The sequence below is a fragment of the Salvelinus namaycush genome, chromosome 9 (assembly GCF_016432855.1).
Source record: "Salvelinus namaycush isolate Seneca chromosome 9, SaNama_1.0, whole genome shotgun sequence".
NCBI lineage: Eukaryota > Metazoa > Chordata > Actinopteri > Salmoniformes > Salmonidae > Salvelinus > Salvelinus namaycush.
Window position 1 is genome coordinate 9,432,095 of NC_052315.1, and position 21,247 is coordinate 9,453,341.

Below are 21,247 nucleotides of genomic sequence, written 5' to 3' on the forward strand. Positions count from 1 at the left end.
GAAACATGACAGATGTCCTTAGTATGTAAACTGGGTCATATGCAGTAATTGTGTCTGCCTTTGCAAGGGGTGAGTTGTAACTGTTTGGTTGATAGACTAAAAATCATATTTTGTTTTCTCTGTCTCTCCAGTGTCTAGTCCCTCAGACTACGACACAGCTCCAGATTTCATAGAGCCTGTTGACATCATCCCCAAAGATCCCTGCAGGTAAGACCTTCACAAACTTCATTTAACATCCAAAGACTTTTAATCATATGTTAATAAGCTAAAATATTCCCACAGGGTAAAGGAAGCCATTAAGTCAGAGGACCAGTTATCCCATAAGGATAAAGAACAGAAAGTCACACCTCAACCACCAAAGAGACATTTGAAGGTCAAAGGTCAGCCATTTTTTGTTGTCGTTAGACTTAAATATTGAGTTGTTGCCTTTCGTGGTTATGGTATTTCACATTGTATTGAATCCATTTACTTTAACACTGATTGTATTGAATCCATTTTCTTTAACACTAATTGTACTGAATCCATTTACTTTAACACTGATTGCTGTAAATATTATAATAATTTGATATCATACACATGTAATGGGTTTCAGTCTGCGTTGTGTTGTGTAGAGTAAAGACAGTGTTGTAGATGTAGAAAATAACAGGTATCAGTACCTCTCAACAGCATCTGCACCTTCTCCAATAGGAGATGACACAGTGATGCATAGACCTATACAAGTATTTGTGCACAAGCACATGCAATGCACATGCAATCCACCTTACAGTGGCTTTCGAAAGTATTCACCCCCATTTTTCCTAATTTGTTGCCTTACAACCTGGAATTAAAATTGATGGTGTTCTCGGGGTGATGAGATGTGTTGGGTTTGCGCCAGACATAGGGTTTTCCTTGATGGCCAAAAAGCTCAATTTTTGTCTCATCTGACCGGAGTACCTTCTTCCATATGTTTGGGGAGTCTCCTACATGCCTTTTGGCGAATACCAAATGTCTTTGCTTATTTCTTTCTTTAAGCAATGGCTTTTTTTTCTGGCCACTCTTCTGCAAAGCTCAGCTATGTGGAGTGTCCGGCTTAAAGGGGTCATATGGACAGATACTCCAATCTCCACTGTGGAGCTTTGCAGCCCCTTCAGGGTCTCTTTGGTCTCTTTGTTGCCTCTCTGATTAATGCCTTCCTTGCCTGGTCCCTGAGTTTTGGTCGGCGGCCCTCTCTTGGCAGGTTTGTTGTGGTGCCATATTTTTTTATAATGGATTTAATGGTGCTCCGTGGGATGTTCAATGTTTCGTATATTTTTTTATAACCCAACCCTGATCTGTACTTCTCCACAACTCTGTCCCTGACCTGTTTGGAGAGCTCCTTGGTCTTCATGGTGTCGTTTGCTTGGTGGTGCCCCTTGCTTAGCGGTGTTGCTGACTCTGGGGCCTTTTCAGAACAGGTTTATATATACTGAGATCATGTGACAGATCATGTGACACTTAGATTGCACTTTATTTAACTAATTATTTAACTAATTATGTGACTTCTGAAGGTAATTGGTTTCACCAGATCTTATGTAGGGGCTTCATAGCAAAGGGGGTGAATACATATGCACTCACCACTTTTCCGTTGTTTATTTTTTTGAATTTTATGAAACAAGTTATTTTTTTCATTTCACTTCACCAATTTGGACTATTTTGTGTATGTCCATTACATGAAATCCAAATAAAAATCTATTTCAATTGCAGGTTGTAATGAAACAAAATAGTAAAAACGCCAAGGGGGGTGAATACTTTTGTAAGGCACTGTATAATACATTGTAATATAAAACTAAAAAGAATACAACCCCTTGAAATTCTCAAATAGAAAAGGGTAACATACCTGCAGTAATTATAATATTAATAATTTTATAAATAAATAGTAAAATAAATAAATAAAATGTTATCTGCACCTGTTGGATAGTAAAGCAATATCACGTTCAGTCCCTGACCAATGAGAATGCAATGTACAGCTAGCATAGAATGCTAAGTATGATGCTCATTAAGGCAAACATTCCATTAAGAATGTGTACAAAGATAACATTCTAAACAAACAGAATTCAGACTCCGTGCATGAATAAAGTTTACAGGGAACACATTCTGCTACTTATTCAGTAGAAATATAGTGATATTTACACACTTTAATGTTATAAATGTCAGAGCAGAAAAACACATACCTTCTCCAATGTGAGCAGAAGACAACAAACAGTGAAATGGATGATGCAACACAGATTTAGGAGAGCTTGGCTAAACCATTCTACATGTCTTGATTGTCATAATTATACCACCTTTGTTAAACTCAAATGACAGATAAAGATTCATAATAATTGTATAAATAATACACCAACAGTCATGGTTATGGTTAAGACAATACCACAGTAGAAGTAAACATTCAGAAATAGAATAACCCATAAAGTGTCCTCATTGAACCAGTCCAATCTATGATCACTAAGTTGAATTTAAATAGTAAGAGTGACAATAGTCTGGTATGTCAAAACGAAAGCTATCTTGTTCATAACCTAAGGGAACAACATTACCTTGCTACATACAGTACACATTACTCAATGACATTTGCACGCTTCTGCTCTCTTCTCTCACTTCCTCTGAATGTCCCACCAGCTACTGATGCCAAGCTGAGGACTCTGTCCCCGAAACACCACACGCATGCTGCTCTCACAGGTTCTGGCTCAGAGTCAGATGGTGACGAGGACAGAAGAGAGGTACGGTATGGTCTACTTTGGAAAAACTTCCTCATAGCAGCCCCTCCATTTTAACACCCCTACTATTCCAATACGTGCCATGGGATCTTTAGTGACCACAAAGAGTCAAGACACCCATTCAACATCCCATCTGAAAGACAGCACCCTACACAGGGCAATGTGGGGCATTGGGATATTTTTTTATAGACCAGAAGAAAGAGTGCCTCCTACTGGCCCTCCAACACCACTTCCAGCAGCATCTGCTCTTCCATCCAGGACCAACCCTGCTTAGCTTCAGAGGCAAGCCAGCAGTGGGATGCAGGGTGGTATACTGCTGGATTATACCATAAGCAGTCATTTATGACCAAAAGATACAAATGTGAAACATTTGTGGCTATAGCGTTTTGTAACTAAACTTTTTACCAACTTTTTTCCACAGACATTTGATATCTATGTGGCCAGAGCTAACTGCACCTCTCAACAAGGTGGCAACAAGGAGACCTTTGTGTTGAAGGAGGGCCAGTACGTGGAGGTCTTGGACTCTGTCCACCCTGAGAAGTGGCTGGTCCGTACCAAACCCTCCAAAAACAGCCCCTCACGCCAAGGATGGGTCTCCCCTGCATACCTGGAGAAGAAGAGAAAGGTATTAGGTCATCAGTATGTCCTGGTAAAGGATGGGCATAAAATGGACAAAATGGACATATTTTGGCAATGCAATCAACTACTTTTTATGTTTCTTCACATAAACAGGATTCGTCAGATGTAATGATAATTTCTGACTGTACATTTAATCAAACTGTTTTGCATTTTGTAAAGGAGACATTCCCACAAGTGAGGACACCACAACAGGAGATGGATGGATCAGGTTCTACAGAGGAAGAGTACAGAAGAACATTAAGGTGAGTGAATTAATATTGTTTGATCACAGAATTCAGCATATTTGATTAATATAGTCTCTTAAAGAATAATGTCAGCATTCCATGTGATATTTCTTCCGTCTTTAGCCAATTGATCCAGGGGCTGATTGATGGGGAGGAAGAGTTTGTGAAGGAGATGAAGGACTTTACATCCCACTACCTGCACCACTTAGACACTAGCCCTCATGTCCCCATCAACATCATCAACCAGAAAGAAACTATCTTCCGCAATATCAAGGACATCATGGCTTTACACGAGAGGTGATAACGTCACAACTGTTCTCTTTGTCGAGAGTGAGAGCTGGTTAATCAAATAAAATGCTGTTTAAGATACATTTTTTGACTCATGTAATGAAAAACGAGGTAAACACTGTCCTTATTTTCCTATCCCCTACTCAGGTCTATTCTGCCCAGGCTGAGCGAGTGTTCTACTGATGATGACGTGGCCATGCACCTGGTCAAACACGCAGAGGACTTTCAGAAGTATCTGCAGTACATGATGGGCCAAACACAGGCAGAGGCCTGTGTCACTGACAAGACCATCCAGCAGTACTTCAAGGCATGCAATCAGATAATTTACCATAACGCACAAAAATCGACCCTCACACCCAGAAGAAAAACAATTTGCTCTCACATGCTCCCAGTTTTCCACGCTGACATTCACATATATTGACCTTTGTGTTCCAGCAAAACACGAGAACAGAGCCTGAGCACCCCGAAACTGCAGTGCTGGATGTCATCACCTTCTTACAGAGACCAGCGGAGAGGATTCAGACCTACCAGGCCTTGCTCAAGGTCAGTGCTCATTATTCGATTCTAAGTGTCCATTTTGAGACCTTTTCAAAGCATTAATCCATGGATTTCTCCCTGTGTGCGTGTGCGCGTGCGCGCGTGTGCGTGTGTGTTGACAGGAGCTGATCAAGAACAAAGCTAAGTGTGGGAAAAGCTGCTGTCTGCTGGAGGATGCATTCTCCATGGTGTCCTGTCTGCCCTGGCGTTCTGACAACCTGCACCAGGTGTCTCTGATTGAGAACTACCCTGCCCCACTCACTGCACTGGGAGAACCCGTCCGCCAGGTAACTCACCCATGACCCACAAAGAGTGGTTGAGCTCTACCTGGTGATGTTGTTAGCTCCAGAGAGAAGGGATAGATGAATACATCAAAGTGTCTAGACTAGCTGAGGTCAAGTGTGCCGTAACAACCCATGACGGTTGTTGCTTTAAATGTTGAGGGGGACACGGCATCATTGAAAGCTGAAATGTCAATTAACTGACTGGATAAAATTTGCAATGCACCATCTTGATTACGTGTTTGAGATGTGAATGAAGTAATTTCTTCATGGATAATGCAGTTCCATCTGAAGCTTTGATACCATGTCTTTCCTCCTCACAGGGTCCCTTCACTGTGTGGGAGGAGTCTCCTGAGATCAAGACGTCCTCCCGGGGACACCAGAGGCAGGTGTTTCTCTTTAAGGACTGTGTCCTCCTCTGTAAGTTCAAGAGAGACCCCGGCATGAACTCTGACACCTACGCCTTCAAGAACAAGATGAAGGTAAAACCTGGCCCTCATCCTTTGCCTTAGTCAATGTAAATGTATAGTCCAAATCCTCGCAGCAAACATATTGTGTTACCGACTGGGGTTCGAACCTAGGTGTCCTGAGAGCAACAAGACGTTGTTTTCCCTCTGAGCTTAAACCAACGCATTAGCTTGGGAGATAAGTGTTCATGCTTCAGGCAAGCCTACTCATCTTATGAGTGTGGCAAGGTTATAGTTTTATTTTAGTTTTGATTTTAATTTGAAATTCAGTTCAATTTCAGTTCGTTTTCAGACCTGATTACATTGTTTTATAAAAGTATTTTTATTTAGTTATAGAAATTATGATTATTATTCATTTTAGCTTCAGAGTGGTTTCCCGAACCATCTACATTGCACATAGAGTACCTTCCTTGTAATATGAGCGTCTCCCCCTCCACAGCTGAATGATGTGGAGGTGAAGGAGATGGTGGGGGGAGATGAGAAGTCCTGGGAGCTGTGGCACAAGCACCGCGGCTCAGTGAGGAGGTACACACTGCAGGGTCATTCCACTTTGCTCAAGCTGTCCTGGCTCAAAGACCTGAGAGAGCTGCAGCAACGCTCCAGCCTGACTGCTTCTAGTGAGTTCCTCTGACTAGGTCTTTTGGTAATGTCCATTGTTGAGTCTGCCTAGGACTATCACCGGTTCGGTCCCCTGTTAGCTCTGTCCAGCATTAACTTTATCCAATGTTAGCTCTAGCTCTGTTGCCTGGTCTCTTCCCATTATTACAGTAGTCTTGTGGCTGTTTCTTTAGGTCCACCAGAGTTCAAAGTTCTCCTGGCTGACTGCACAACAAAGATCGGGCAGACAATCAAATTGGCATGCAAAGTCACAGGAACACCCAAACCAGTGGTCAGCTGGTTCAAAGGTAAAAGAGTCAGCAGCATAGTAAGCCTTTCAAAAAACATTTTTATTTTTTGACATAAGACGTTTTTAAACAGCAGTACGGTCTCTGATATGACTTCCCCAGACGGCCTGGTCCTAGAGGACGGCCCTCACCACATCATCACTGCAGACCGGACAGGAACCTGCTGTCTCATCCTGGACGCAGTCACTCCCAAGGACTCTGGACAGTACGTGTGCTATGCCTCCAGCCCCGTGGGTCATGCTAGCACACTGGCCAAGATGGTGGTGGACGGTGAGTGTAATGATGGGGCGGTAAGTCGGAAACAGGTGCAACGTTTTAATAAAACAACAAAGCCAAGAACACCACACTAACATAAGGCAGTATGCTGATACACAGGAACAATACCAACAACTGAGTGAACATGGGAGAGTGACATATAAAGGGGAGGAAATGATAAAGGTAATGGAGTCCAGGTGTGAATCATAATGATTAACAGGTGCGTGTAAAGAGTCAACGGTCACTTGCAGTCGCTTTGGTGCTGAACTCAGCACCCACAGTCAGGACTGACAGAGCACTCAGTCCATAGAGATCCTACTAAATGACTATGTATTATTTATTATTAAATCTATTAGTGTATTCTAATTCCTAATTCTATGATTCAGCCTACCTCACTCACAAATTACATGCTGATGAAGATTAGAGCTTAAATACACTGAAATACACAAATCGTACACATATGATTTTGCTATCCAACATGTTACGGTATACTCCATGTCCTATTGTGCAAAGATAATACGTAATGCGTAGATTGAATTAACTCATTACTTCTTGTCCCACAGCACCCCCCAGGTTCATTACTAGGCTGCAGAGTGCATGTCTGCTGGAGGGAGAGGAAGTCCAGTTAACCTGCTCCACGCACAGCACACCTCTACCCCAAGTCAGGTATTGTACAGTAAACTGCACTGGGTTTACAGATGCAGGATTTTAATTTGATCACCGTGTTGCAGGACAATTTCACAACTTTAAATGTATTTGATGTTTAAAAAGGCTTCTGAAGTTTGTAGTTTCCACTTTGAAATGTCCGACTTGATTTCCCCTTGTAAAAATGTCCATTAATTATAATCCATGTAATAATTCCCATTTCCTGTTGCTGCAGGATTATTTTCCTGTTGTAGCAAACTGGCTCAAATTAAGATCTTACATCTGTACTCAGTATTCCCATACTATGTCATGAGAACATGGGCTCCCAGGATTCAAAGTTTGAACCATACTTGTTAAGATTCCCATTGAGATCCACCCACATGTTGTTATTTGGTTGTGTGCCCTTGCATGCTCTGGGGGCAGGTGGTTTAAGGATGCCAGAGAGCTGACAGACCAGAGGAAGTACCACATAGAGAGTGACGCCCGCAGTGGGATCCTCACTCTCACCATAATGAACCCTGGAGAGATAGACCTGGGACGGTATGAGTGTGAGGTATGCGTATTGGACATGTATGAAACCCCTTTATGTACTTCATATGTAATGCTTCTTCCTAATATGTAGGTATAACATTAAGGTACAATATACTGTTGCTTTTCTTCATAGCAATGCACCCTAGGAGCTTTTGAACACTCTTATAAAGAAGTGAATTTAAAATGTGAAATCTTGTTATGTTTCAGCTGTGGAACCAGTTGGGCAGTGCCAAGAGTAAAGCAGAGCTGTGCGCCGCCTTCACACAAGTGATTGACAGTGAGCCTGCCCAACCACAGGTCCTCTTGACCAAAGGTAGGAGAGTTCCACCCAATCAAGGTAAATTTCCACCTGGGAGTAAGGAAGCAGGTTTTGAGAAGAAGGCTGTCTACACTGTAAGACATGGTTAATAGGATGACAGTACTATATTTAAGCAATAAGGCCCAAGGAGGTGTGATATATGGCCAATATACCACTGCTAAGGACTGTATATAGCCATGGTATATTGGCCATATAACACAAACCCCCGAGGTGCTTTATTGCTATTATAAACTGGTTACCAATATAATTAGAGCAGTAAAAATAAATGTTTTGTCATACCCGTGGTATACGGTCTGATATACCATGGTTGTCAGCCAATCAGCATTCAGGGCTAGAACCACCCTAGTTTATAATATAGGATAAAGACCCCATAGGTCCAACTCTTACTGATTTCTCATGAGAGACAAGGATAAGTATTGTGTTATCCCAGTTTTATTCTGTGGACAGTATAAATGTAGTGTTAACTGACGAGGGATTAGGAAAGCACATGCCATGGTTATTCCTTAGTTTCACCTTACTTCACTTTACCTCAAACCACTTCACTTTATCTCTGTTTTCACACTGTCAGCCATCATTGCCATTCCTCATTTTCAATTTGGATTGTCTCATTACCTAGGTTACACTTTCTCTCCCATTTCATTCCAAACACCCTTGAAACCATAAACACTTCCAGTCACCTACATTAGCAATCAACATAGATATCATATCATTACCAGTTGTACATATTCATGAAAGACATTGATACACTTTAGTATTGGATGTTTTGGTTTGTGTTTTCATCATGTTTCCATCTTTCAGAAATGAATAGTATTGGAACGGACCGGGTCATTTGCTCCCATTTGACTGATCTTGATGGATTTCCAAAAAGCTTTTCCAAACAGGAGAAAGAAGGGGCCATAGCTCATTTACATCTAGGAGTGTTTACCAGACACATATTAAGCCTAGTCCAAGACTAAAATGCACTTTCAATGAAGATTCTCCATTGATCTTGCTTTTTAGTCCATGACTAGGCTTAATCTGAGCCCGGGAAACCATATCAGGACCTACTTACATTTAATCCATTCCAAACATCTTTAACACATTTAAGTCACCAAGTACATTCAATTAGTCCATTTATTTAAATAAATATGATAGATCACTGGCATTGCAGTATGTATAAATTGCATTCCTTCATGAGCTATGATTTCACCTCTAAGTAGTTTTCCTTTAGGCTTTTGGACACCAATTGATCATGTGACTCCATCCATTCTCTGTAACCCTGCTCTCCATCCCACTTCCTCTGTATTCCCCTGAGCAGGAAGTACCTCACAGAGCCTTCATCATGTAAGTCTTATCATGTTCCCAGTATCATGGACCCAGTGCATGTGGATGGGTCCTCCTCTCTCCTCTCCAACGCATGCCCAGCTAACTCTCCACTCCTACCCATACAAGATGGTCATGTGCTGGGCATTAGGTGCTCCTTATGCCCCTCCCCCCCATGTGTCCATGTCCTCCTGTTCATGGGCCGATTTACAAACTATTGGGTGTCCGTCAAGTCTGGAGGTAAGACGTGCACTGGTTATTGTGCTTATATGAGTCTGGAGGTAAGGGTACTGTATGTTCCTAATATTTGCTTTTATCATGATTTTAATGATTTTAACAAGTAATGATTTTGGATTCTAAGACTCTAAGAGAACCTAAGGGCATCTGTCAGTCTGTGAGTGATGTCATTCTGCTTCCTCCAGACTCAGATGGCTGGTCCACTGCCATGGTGAAGCAATGGCTGCAGACAGACTTCAGCCCCACATCTATCGTCAAAATGCTCTTCCAGCCTGGATATGCTAAGCCGTGAGTCTACCTGCCAGAACTGTGATACTGTACATTATCATACTACTGCACCGTCTCTCTCTCTATCCCAATATATGCACCGTCTCTATATTTATCACAATATTTTCTCTACAGAGCTGAGAGTGGCCCAGAGGAAAGGGACCCCACCGCCAGAGGCCACGTGGAGGTGCCACAGTTCCCCAATGATCTTGAGGAGAGACCCGAGGTTGAGGAGGAACTTTATGTCCCTGAGACCATACAGGAAATGCCAGCAGGTACTTGTACTGTGCACGCTCACACTGTAGTTCATTGTTTTTGGTTTTGAAGTGGCCACTGTTCCTAAAACTTGAATAATCTCACGGAATTACTTAACTTCCTGTTTCCTCAGCTCCTCCCTCCATTCAGGTGCCGGCAGAGGACCTGTGTGTGGAGTCTGGCCAATCAGCTACCTTCACCATCATCATCACAGGAAGGCCAACCCCCGAGATTCAGTGGTACAAGGTAGGGAAGCTTCAAACCGATGTGCCTTCTCAATCTAAGACCACCATCAGCTGATTCACTGTTATAAATAACTTCATACTAACCTTTATTATGATATGACATGCGCCATATCATTTCAACATATCTGACACCGGACTAACCACACCCATTTATCAAATGAGCAGTAATCTATACTGAACAAAAATATAAACCCAACATGGAAAAATTTCAACGATTTTACTGACTTACAGTTCATATAAGGTAATCAGTCAATTGAAATAAATTCATTAGGCACTAATCTATGGGTTTCACATGACTTGGCAGGGGCGCAGCCATGGTTGGGCTTGGGAGTGCATAGCCCCACCCATTTTGGAGCCAGGCCCACCCACTGGGGAGCCAGGCCCAGCCAATCAGAATGAGTTTTTCCAGACAAAAGGTCTTTATTACAGACATAAATACTCCTCAGTTTCATGAGCTGTCCAGGTGGCTGGTCTCAGACAATCCCGCAGTTGAAGAAGCCGGATGTGGAGGTCCTGGGCTGGTGTCGTTACACATGGTCTGCGGTTGTGAGGCTGGTTGGACATACTGCCAATTTCTCTAAAACAATGCTGGAGGCTGCTTATGGTAGAGAAATGAACATTCAATTCCCTGGCAACAGCTCAATTCCCTGGCAACAGTGAACATTTGTGCAGTCAGCATGCCAATTGCACGTTCCCAATTTTCTGTGGCATTGTGTTGTGTGACAGAACTTTACATTTTAGAGTGGCCTTTTGTTGTCCCCAGCACAAGGTGCATCTGTGTAATGATCATGCTGTTTAATCACCTTCTTGATATGCCACACCTGTCAGGTGGATGGATTATCTTGGCAAAGGAGAAATGTTCAATAACAGGGTTGTAAACAAATGTGTGCACAAAATTGCTTTTTGTGCGAATGGATAATGTCTGGGTATCTTTTATTTCAGCTCATGAAACATGGGACCAACACTTTACATCAGGGCTGTCCAACCCTGTTGATGGAGAGCTACCCTCCTGTAGATTTTCACTCCAACCCCAGTTGTAACCAACCTGATTCAGCTTTTCAAGCAGCTAATTATTAGAATCATGTGCGCTAGATGAGGGTTGGAGTGAAAACCTACAGGATGGTAGCTCTCCAGGAACAGAGTTGGACAGTCCTGCTTCACATGTTGCGTTTATATTTTTGTTGAGTATATATGGATTCTGTTGCCTTTGTAATATTTGGTATCCTCCTCTACTGCCGGGAGTCTGAGACGCCCTGTGTTGTCTTAGAAGCTGTACCTTATTACTGTGTCACTCTTATATGATTGGAGGATGGAGAGGAGCTGTTGGCCAATGAGAATGTGGAGGTGGTCCAGAATGGTGCCCGCTGCTCTCTGACTGTGCTGTACCCGGAGAGCGAGGATGGTGGCATCTACACCTGCTGGGCCTATAACGACTCCGGACACACATCCTGTCAGGCTCAGCTCACAGTGGAGGAGGGTGAGGCCTCAGGACACACCTACGCAGTTTCTCAAATGATTTCCTTTTCCCTTCTACAGTAGTGCACAACTTTTTGATAGAGCCATCCCACTGAGTACACACTGGTTGAATCAATGTTGTTTCCACGTCATTTCAATGAAATTACTTTGAACCAACGTGGAATAGATGTTGAATTTATGTCTGTTCCCAGTGGGGTATGTCTTTCTGTTCACTGTCCTTATTGTTACATTCATTCAAGCTAGCTGATGACAAACCTTCGGCAGTTTTACCACAATATGCTTGGAAGGTGTGCATCCTTATCTGAAACCAACATAACACCACATACGTGATATTCTCGGTCTGGACGACCTGTGACTGCATGGCCATGGTCCTCTTTTCTGTAGGTCCACTGGAGTTGCAGGAGAGGGAGGTGGAGCTTGGGAAGAGGAGGAAGCTGCTCTCTGTGTATGACGTCCATGAGGAGATAGGGAGGTAAATACCGACTTTTTGGGGATATCCTATTTCCCAAGTCTGCAGTCAATCTGCAACTGTGGAGACTTACGCTCCCTTTAGCTGTGTCCCAATTATCTAAAAATGGCTTCCGTCCTTTTTCTTCTCCCTGTGTCTGTAGAGGCACATATGGGGTGGTGAAGCGGGTTACCCACAGGAGGACTGGCGAGGGCTTTGCCGCCAAGTTCCTGCCCCTGAGATGCAGTACGAGGACCAGGGCCTTCCAGGAGAGAGACCTGCTCTCCCGGTTGGCCCACCCCAGGGTGTCCTGTCTGCTGGACTTCTTCTCTACACGCAGGACCTTGGTCCTGGTCACTGAAGCGTATCCTTCACCATGGCGCTTTTAGCCTCTTCCACATACAGTCCTCTGATGAAGGCCTAAGAGTGGAAATGTAGTCATAATAAAACATACTGTACTGTAGCTTCTGAGCTTGAACAACCTCACCTGCACACCGTTTTGGTGAGTTAAAAAAAATATCTGTACTATTTTGTCTTTCACGTCTTTTCTTTGGGGGCGAATAAATAAAACGTAAAACCTGGAGTAGGAAATGGAACATGACAAAAAAAATAAACGAATATGTGCTCAATTTAATCAATGTATAACACTGTATATTCTTCTTAATGACATCTATAGCTGCTCTTCTTATGGTCTTCTTGATCATCTACTGTTGAAGGGATCGGTCAGTGAGAGAGAGGTAAAACATTACATCTCTATTCTGTGAAGGGCGGCAGGTAGCCTAGCGGTTAAGAGCGCTGGCTGGTAACCGAAAAGTCACGGGTTTGAATCCCTGAGCTGACTTGGGGAAAACTCTGCCGATGTGCCCTTGAGCAAGGCACTTAACCCTAATTGCTCTGGATAAGAGCGTCTGCTAAATTATGTAAAACACAACATTGTTGGACCTGTTTTGTCCGAACGCTTACAACCTGCCCGTATGATGTCTATAAACCGTCCGTAACCATGCTTTCATGGTACCAGGTGCAGATGTACGTTCAGCAAATCCTGGAGGGAGTTGGTCACATCCACAGCATGAAAATTCTTCATCTGGACATCAAAGTAAGCTCTTCCTACATCCATATTCATAAAGCAGTTGGTATATTTCATTTGATTCTTAATACATACATTTTGTTTTGTGTGCATTAAAACAATTCAGAATGGTCATTCACTTGAATGGACAGCTTAGTCATGACATGATCAATTCCCTCACATAGAAATAGAATGAATAGAACAGGCTTTATTAATTCTACTACTATGTTCCCTCACCCACTGTCTGTAATTCACACAGCCGGACAATATCCTGATGGTGTTTCCACCCAGAGAGGAGATCAAGATCTGTGACTTTGGCTTCTGTCAAGAGATGGACACTTCCAGACACCAGTACAGCCAGTTTGGCACTCCAGAGTTTGTAGCCCCTGAGATCATACATCAAGACCCTGTCACTATAGCAAGTGACATCTGGTAAGCTAAATGTACTCTCTGTTTCAGTACATCTATGCTACAATGTTACAATGTGATGATTTATCACTACAGAAATGTCTTATCTTTGTTAGGTCCATTGGTGTTGTGGCGTATTTATGGTAAGTACTGATTTGAGGTTTGATATTATATATTAGATTGTCATCATACATGTAATGCGAGTGAGCGTTGACCGGTGAAATCATGCTGTGTCCTGGCAGTCTGATGTGCCGCTGTCCGTTCGTGGGGGAGACGGACCGGGCCACTCTGCTGAGGGTGGGGGAGGGGACACTGAACTGGGACGCACCTGACCTCACCTACAGGAGCACAGAGGCCCAGGACTTCCTCCGCACGGTCCTGCAGCCAGACCCAGAGTAAGATACACAACCATGGAAATTAATAAAGATCCCTCCCCGCCGTAAAAATATATCATGTGGATATAACTCTAAATTATTTGTTCTCTCTTCAGAAAGCGACCAACTGCATTTGAGTGTCTGGGGCATGAATGGTTCCAGGTAAGAGTTATACAATTTGTTTACTGGTATGTCTCAGCCAGGGTTGACGGAGACGAATGAAATAAATGGAGGAAAAACAATGACTCTTGCCTAACACATTCTGTCATGTTGATTACACTGTCAGAGCGAGGATGAAACTGATGACATCAACACAAGGGCTCTGAAAGTCTTTATCTCAAGGAGGAAATGGCAGGTACAGTAATGAGACCTGCAGACTTTCACCTCTGTCCAGTGCAGTCTTTCTTGTCTCATCTCTCTCTTTATGCAGTATATCCAGTGTTTTCTTAACTGTCTCTTGACAGCTTTGTATGACTGTGCTGTCTTCTCTTTCACCTGCTTTCTCTCCCCTCGCAACCCAGCGTTCTCTGACCTGCCTGGGCTCGGTCCTCACCCTGAGGCCCATCCCAGAGCTGCTCGATGCCCCTCCTCGGGAGACCTCTGTCACAGCCCCGCGGGACCCCCACGAGCCCAGCAGCACCTCAATGAGCAGTGGCTCTTCCTCGGAGTATGACGAGGCCGACGCCTGGGACTTCTTCCACCACTGCACCACCACAGAGGAGGATGAAGATGAGGAGGAGGAAGACTTCGACCTCCTCATGGAGAGAGCCAGGATCCCTGAGCCCTTTGCCAAGCTTAAATTGGACGAAGAGGAGGAGGAGGGGATCATGGAGGAAGAGGAGATGGGAGGACAGAGAACCGTGCTAGAAAGGAGCATAAGCAGGCAGTCCGTAGGGTCCTCGGACACCTCCAGGCAGCCAACCCCCCAGAGGGAGAGGAGGGTCAGCCGAGACAGCAGCCCATCCTTGTACTTCTCCGAGGGGGATGACAGCTCCATGTCCGGGAGTGAAGGAGGGCGCATCGCCAGGAGCAGCCTGATCCACAGCACCTTCTACGACAGCTCCGCGCAGCTCTCGCCCATGTCCGCCCGCCACATGACCCTCAGGGACAAGTTCCAGGCCAAAAAGCAGGAGAGGGGCCGCAAGCCGCACCGCAGCAGCCTCTCTAGCCGCCTTAACGAGCCGCTCATTGAGTACATGGAGGACGAGGGAGATACCAATCACGGGCAAAGGCGAGGGTCTTTGCAGTCGTCCATGCTCAAGTCTTGCTCCTTCGACAGCGGGGTCGGCCTCTCGCACAATGCACCCCCGCACAGGAGGAGCAGGTCGTTGGACGACTACTCCCGACGCTCACCAGGATCCGCCAAATGCAGAGAAGAGGAAGATGCTTTGAGTCTTAAGGAGGATTTCACTGATGAAGAGGAGGATAAGAGCTTAGTCGTTGCCCCTCCCCAGATCAAAGGTAGAAGAGGTTCAGTGGCAGTGGCTCCCGCAGTGCTTACAGCCAGGCTTCAGAAACTGGGTGCAAAATTGCCCCATGCTGGTCCAGAGAAGAGCCCTAGGCCAGAGCAGGGGAGACCAGGGGAGGAGGAAGGGGAGAACCTGGCTGGCTCGCAGGGCTCCCTGGCTGAGTCCTTCATCCTCGAGCATGGCTCTGAGGCCTCCAGCAGGCTGGGCTCCTGTGAGGATATGTCCCACGGCCGCCCTTTAGCCAAACATAGAGGGAGAGCAGGGGATGAGTATGATGACCAAGAGGAGCCCCTGATCACCCCGTCCCCCTGCTCCCTGCTCCAGGCATCTGAGGTTGAGGATGCTGAGCAGGAGCCCCAGCGCCGGAGAGGCCAACTTCAGATCCCACCGAGAAGGACAACACACCCCAACCAGAACCCAACGGACAGAAATAAGGGTCTGGTAGAGAGGAAGGTCCTGCCGGTGAAACCCAGCCCCAGTCTGTCCATCAAGGCCCCAGAGAGGCCCCCAAGGGCCAGCGACACAAAGGCACGACTCCAGAGGCATGCGTCCACACCGGCCCTCGAGGCCAAACCTCCCATGGGGAAGTCTCCTAGGATGTCACCCAAAGTTGGGTTAATGAATCTGTTCCGCAGGCAGTCCTGGGCAGGGCATTCCTACTCCCAATTGGAGGGCGCGGAGCAGGGACCCACACTAGAGGAATTGGAGCCCAAAACCCCCACCATGTCACTAAAGAAAAAGATGAGGGCATCAGCCTCTAGCCTCACCAAGCTGTTCACTAAATCGTCCAGCAAGGAGGACTTAACGAAGGGAGGTGAGCTACAGTACAATTTTGTTTAGTATACTTTTTTAAATTAGATCTCTCTCATGTAGTGGAAACCTTTTTTCAGTTAGTTCTGATGAATCTGAATCTTTATGTTTCTTGGTGTGATGCAGGGCCGATTGTAAAGGGTTCATTTCCTGTTCCGCCTGAGCAAGAGGCAAGCCCTGGCTTGGAGAGCCCAAAAAATAAATCCAAGTTCTTCTCCTTCAAAATACCTAAAATACCTGCATTCAAAAAGAACAAAGGTCAAGTATATCTAGACTCAATTTACAATCTATTCAGCAGGATATTGTCTCTCTGCAATTCTAAATGTGTCTTTCTGTTTTCTCTCCAGAAATGCCTATCCGCCCCACCAGGCCTGATGTGCACCAGTTGGAGGCAGGTGGATTTCTGCTGGTATGGAGACCAGTGCAGTCCAGCGACCCAGTTGTTTACGGTGTTCAGTACAGCACAGATGGTAAAAAGAAAAAACACTGCTTACAGATCACACAGAATATTTCAATTTTGTACAAAAATGGATATGTCCAGGTGAAGTGAAGCTATGCTAAACTTAACAAGTTTAACACTATCTACTGGAGTGGGCAACTGATGATGACGATCTCAACATGTTGCACGTTAAATATTTGAAATGTCCGTACTCTGTGCTGCTACAGGTGTGGAGTGGAAGCTCCTGTCGGAGGAGGTGACAGACAGTTGCTACGTGGTGAAGGACTTACCCAGAGGAGCAGGATACGTGTTCAGGGTTGGCTGCATCATCAAGACAGGCACAGGACCTTTTAGTGACCCTTCTCCACCTGTTGTTATGGCAACCCATCCTGCAGGCAAGAAGATTCAAAATATAGTATTTTGATTTCCTTATGTAAATGTATATGTTTATTGATGAAAGTCTTTGATGTTCTGTTTTAGTGCTCCATCTCCCTTGATGAGTCTGTGGCCAGACATAATACTTCTCCTTTGATCTACAGAGACCCACATTCCCCTCATCCAGACAGAGTCCCCAGGTTCAAAGGGCAGTAGGTCAGGAGGTCAACCTAGCCACAAGACCTACAGCTTCCTCTCGGAGATCAACAGGTACTGAATATCTATACCGGGTTAGGAAAGTTGCAGTTTCTTATGGACGACGTGAATGTGTACTAATTTAGCATATCTAAATTAAAATTTAAACCCTTGCACAACAGCATACACATATTGTTCTAAAAGTTATTACACATCTTTACTTCATGCCTGCAAGTAGCCTAGACAGATGTGTGTGCAATGTCTCTTACCATTACTTGCTACATTTTGTCCGTATCAGGGGCCGTTTCAGCGTGGTGACCCAGTGTCAGGACAGCCAGAGCCAGCAACTGTTTGCTGCTAAGATCACCCCCTGCAGGCCAGAGAAGAGACAGCTGGTGCTCAGAGAGTACCAGCTGCTGAAGAGGCTCAACCACCCCCACCTGGTGCAGCTGCACACAGCGTACATAACCCCTTACTACCTGGTGCTCATCCAAGAGCTGTGTGCCGGCAGAGAGCTGCTCTACAACCTGGCTGAGAGGTCAGAGAGACACACCATTGAATATGATCGCTGCCTGCTTTACATTACGACATTACTTAGTAGTGTTTGGGGGTGGTGTGTGTGTTGGTTTGTAGTGTTAGCTGGCTAAGGGGACATGTATCTTACAGAGTATCAGAGTATGTAGAAGAGTATGTAGAAGATGGGTTTAATATAAACATTAAGGGACTATGCTTCACCTCCCTTTCTCCCTCACTCCCTCCCCCACACAGAGACCTGTATTCTGAGCTCCATGTAGCAGAGTTGCTGGCTCAGATCCTGAGTGCTGTGGACTACCTGCACGGCCGCCGCGTTGTCCACTTGGACCTCAAGTCAGACAACATGCTAGTGACAGACTGCAACACGCTGAAAATCGTTGACCTGGGCTCCGCTCAGTCCTTCACACCCGGACAGACACTCAACATAGAGCATATTCAGGGACAAGAGAAAGGTACAGCAAGAGGATGACTTGGGACGATTACCCAGAAGGATGACTGGGAAGGATGACGTGTTGAAAAAAATATATAGTCACTGGCACGTACTGATGGAAACGTTGTAAAGTAAAACTCTTATGAAGAATGTTCTCTCTGTCATGTTTTGTCAGTTTACATTGTCCTTCCTAAAGCTCCGGAAATCCTTGACGGACAAGGAGTCGGACCTGAGACCGACATCTGGGCTATTGGGGTGTTAGCTTTTATAATGTAAGTATAGAAAGACACATGAGGATTAATTTATTTAGCAATAATTACACTTCTCTGAACGTTTAGAGCCCTGATTGCCCAGGATGCGTCAGTTTGATCCTATATACAAAACACTGAGTATACAAAACATCAAAAACAACCGCGATTTACTTGACATAGACCGACAAAGTGAATCCAGGTGAAAGCTATGATCTGTTATTGATGTAACTTGTTAAATCCACTTCAATCAGCGTAGATACATGGGAAGAGACAGGTTAATTAAATAAGGATTTTAAAACATTTAGATAATTTAGACATGTATTGTGTACAGTGGCTTGCGAAAGTATTCACCCCCCTTGGCATTTTTCCTATTTTGTTGCCTTACAACCTGGAATTAAAATAGATTTTTGGGGGGTTTGTATCATTTGATTGACACAACATACCTACCGCTTTGAAGATGCAACATATTTTTTATTGTGAAACATACAAGAAATATCACAAAAATACAAAACTTGAGCGTGCATAACTATTCACCCCCCCAAAGTCAATACTTTGTAGAGCCACCTTTTGCAGCAATTATAGCTGCAAGTCTCTTGGGATATGTCTCTATAAGCTTGGCACATCTAGCCACTGGGATTTTTGCCGATTCTTCAAGGCAAAACTGCTCCAGCTCCTTCAAGTTGGATGGGTTCTGCTGGTGTACAGCAATCTTTAAGTCATACCACAGATTCTCAATTGGATTGAGGTCTGGGCTTTGACTAGGCCATTCCAATACATTTAAATGTTTCCCCTTAAACCACTTGAGTGTTGCTTTAGCAGTATGCTTAGGGTCATTGTCCTGCTGGAAGGTGAACCTTAATCCCAGTCTCAAATCTCTGGAAGTCTGAAACAGGTTTCCCTCAAGAAATTCCCTTTATTTAGCACCATCCATCATTCCTTCAATTCTGACCAGTTTCCCAGTCCCTGACGTTGACAACCATCCCCACAGCATGATGCTGCCACCACCATGCTTCACTGTGGGGATGGTGTTCTCTGGGTGATGAGAGGTGTTGGGTTTGCGCCAGACATAGTGTTTTTCTTTGGCAAAAAGCTCAATTTTTGTCTCATCTGACCAGAGTACCTTCTTACATATGTTTGGGGAGTCTCCCGCATGCCTTTTGGCGAACACCAAACGTGTTAGCTTATTATTTTCTTTAATTAAGCAATGGCTTTTTTTCTGGCCAGTCTTCCGTAAAGCCCAGCTCTGTGGAGTGTACAGCTTAAAGTGGTTCTATGGACAGTTACTCCAATCTCCGCTGTGGAGCTTTGCAGCTCCTTCAGGGTTATCTTTGGTCTCTTTGTTGCCTCTGATTAATACCCTCCTTGCCCGGTCCGTGAGTTTTGGTGGGCGGCCCTCTCTTGGCAGGTTTGTTGTGGTGCCATATTCTTTTCATTTTTTTTTATAATGGATTTAATGGTGCTCCAGGGGATGTTCCGAAGTTTAGGATATTTTTTTATAACCCAACCCTGATCTGTACTTCTCCACAACTTTGTCCCTGACCAGTTTGGAGAGCTCCTTGGTCTTCATGGTGCCGCTTGCTTGGTGGTGCCTCTTGCTTACTGGTGTTGCTGACTCTGGAGCCTTTTCAGAACAGGTGTATATATATGTAACACTTAGATTGCACACAGGTGGACTTTAACTAATTATGTGACTTCTGAAGGTAATTGGTTTCACCAGATCTTATTTAGGGGCTTCATAGTAAAGGGGGTGAAAACATATGCACGCACCCTTTATTTTTTAAACATTTCACTTCACCAATTTGGACTATTTTGTGTATGTCCATTGCATGAAATCCAAATAAAAATCAATTTAAATTACAGGTTGTAATGCAACAAAATAGGAAAACGCCAAGGGGGATGAATACTTTTGCAAAGTACTGTATGTGTGCCATTGAGATGGTGAAGAGGGTATGATAGTAGATGCCAGGAGCACTGGTTTGTGTCAAATTTAGGAAGGTGTTCCTAATGTTTTGTATACTCAGTGTAGAGTAATACTGCCATTTATTCCTCCTTTTGTCCTCTGATGTGTCTATGTATCCTCCCTCTAACCATCTAGGTTGAGTGCAGATAGCCCGTTCCATTCAGACCTCAACTGGGAGAGGGACAGAAACATCCGGAAGGGGAAGATCCAGTTTGGCCGATGCTACCCTGGCCTGTCAGAGGCAGCAATCACCTTCATGAAGAACACACTGAGCAACAAGGCCTGGTGAGTCCATTGGCCACATCTTAGCCAACCAGGTTCTATACTTATTATTTGAGATAGCCAAGGTACACCGAAAGTTGTTTCATTGAGGGGTAATTGATCGGTAGTGTTAACGTTACAACAACCAGAACCAACCATTTCGGAATTTTTCCGATGTGTTTCCTCAGGGCCAGACCCTCAGCGGCTGAGTGCCTCCAGATCCCGTGGGTACGGGGTGAGCGGGCCCCCTCCAAACACAGAGACTCCATCTTGTGTTTCTCCACCGACAAGCTGCAGGCCTTCCTCAAGGAGAGACAGGTGAAACGAGACCAGGTCCGCACCAAGCTGCAAGGCCCGTTCTTCCATTGATCTGCTCTTCCAGTAGACTGTTATGAAATACATGAACTGGACTTGGATGTCTCTTCATAGCCCAGATCCTGGTCACAAATATGTGATGTCTTACAAATGTAAAATGGGGACTGGTCAAATGTGTATGTATTAATGGCTGTCTAAAGTTTTAAGTGTTTGTCTGAATGAGTTTGGCTTTGGTTGAATTACAGCTTCATGATATCAGGGAAATGTTTAGTTAGATGATTTATGCAAATACAGTTGCACGAGTTTGAAA

General features: G+C 44.5%; 1 protein-coding gene across 1 annotated transcript in view; it reads left to right on the forward strand.

Annotated features, from left to right (window-relative positions):
* The window catches only part of LOC120053814 (obscurin-like), a 55,074-nt gene extending 34,083 nt beyond the window's left edge, over positions 1-20,991 (forward strand). The window contains exons 32-72 of the mRNA XM_039001075.1: positions 132-207; positions 283-380; positions 2,632-2,732; positions 3,151-3,354; positions 3,528-3,610; positions 3,716-3,889; positions 4,028-4,189; positions 4,303-4,423; positions 4,540-4,704; positions 5,022-5,180; positions 5,605-5,782; positions 5,957-6,070; positions 6,173-6,340; positions 6,889-6,991; positions 7,394-7,523; positions 7,709-7,814; positions 9,545-9,647; positions 9,762-9,901; positions 10,015-10,127; positions 10,622-10,636; positions 11,447-11,603; positions 11,987-12,074; positions 12,214-12,414; positions 12,727-12,787; positions 13,069-13,146; positions 13,376-13,548; positions 13,641-13,667; positions 13,767-13,919; positions 14,015-14,066; positions 14,185-14,253; positions 14,420-14,793; positions 14,836-16,181; positions 16,304-16,435; positions 16,525-16,647; positions 16,844-17,011; positions 17,156-17,261; positions 17,485-17,724; positions 17,955-18,172; positions 18,326-18,422; positions 20,497-20,646; positions 20,811-20,991. Coding sequence (XP_038857003.1) covers positions 132-207; positions 283-380; positions 2,632-2,732; positions 3,151-3,354; positions 3,528-3,610; positions 3,716-3,889; positions 4,028-4,189; positions 4,303-4,423; positions 4,540-4,704; positions 5,022-5,180; positions 5,605-5,782; positions 5,957-6,070; positions 6,173-6,340; positions 6,889-6,991; positions 7,394-7,523; positions 7,709-7,814; positions 9,545-9,647; positions 9,762-9,901; positions 10,015-10,127; positions 10,622-10,636; positions 11,447-11,603; positions 11,987-12,074; positions 12,214-12,414; positions 12,727-12,787; positions 13,069-13,146; positions 13,376-13,548; positions 13,641-13,667; positions 13,767-13,919; positions 14,015-14,066; positions 14,185-14,253; positions 14,420-14,793; positions 14,836-16,181; positions 16,304-16,435; positions 16,525-16,647; positions 16,844-17,011; positions 17,156-17,261; positions 17,485-17,724; positions 17,955-18,172; positions 18,326-18,422; positions 20,497-20,646; positions 20,811-20,991 — 6,707 coding nt within the window. The remainder of the gene's footprint in view (positions 1-131; positions 208-282; positions 381-2,631; positions 2,733-3,150; positions 3,355-3,527; positions 3,611-3,715; positions 3,890-4,027; positions 4,190-4,302; positions 4,424-4,539; positions 4,705-5,021; positions 5,181-5,604; positions 5,783-5,956; positions 6,071-6,172; positions 6,341-6,888; positions 6,992-7,393; positions 7,524-7,708; positions 7,815-9,544; positions 9,648-9,761; positions 9,902-10,014; positions 10,128-10,621; positions 10,637-11,446; positions 11,604-11,986; positions 12,075-12,213; positions 12,415-12,726; positions 12,788-13,068; positions 13,147-13,375; positions 13,549-13,640; positions 13,668-13,766; positions 13,920-14,014; positions 14,067-14,184; positions 14,254-14,419; positions 14,794-14,835; positions 16,182-16,303; positions 16,436-16,524; positions 16,648-16,843; positions 17,012-17,155; positions 17,262-17,484; positions 17,725-17,954; positions 18,173-18,325; positions 18,423-20,496; positions 20,647-20,810) is intronic.
* Positions 20,992-21,247: the final 256 nt, after the last annotated feature.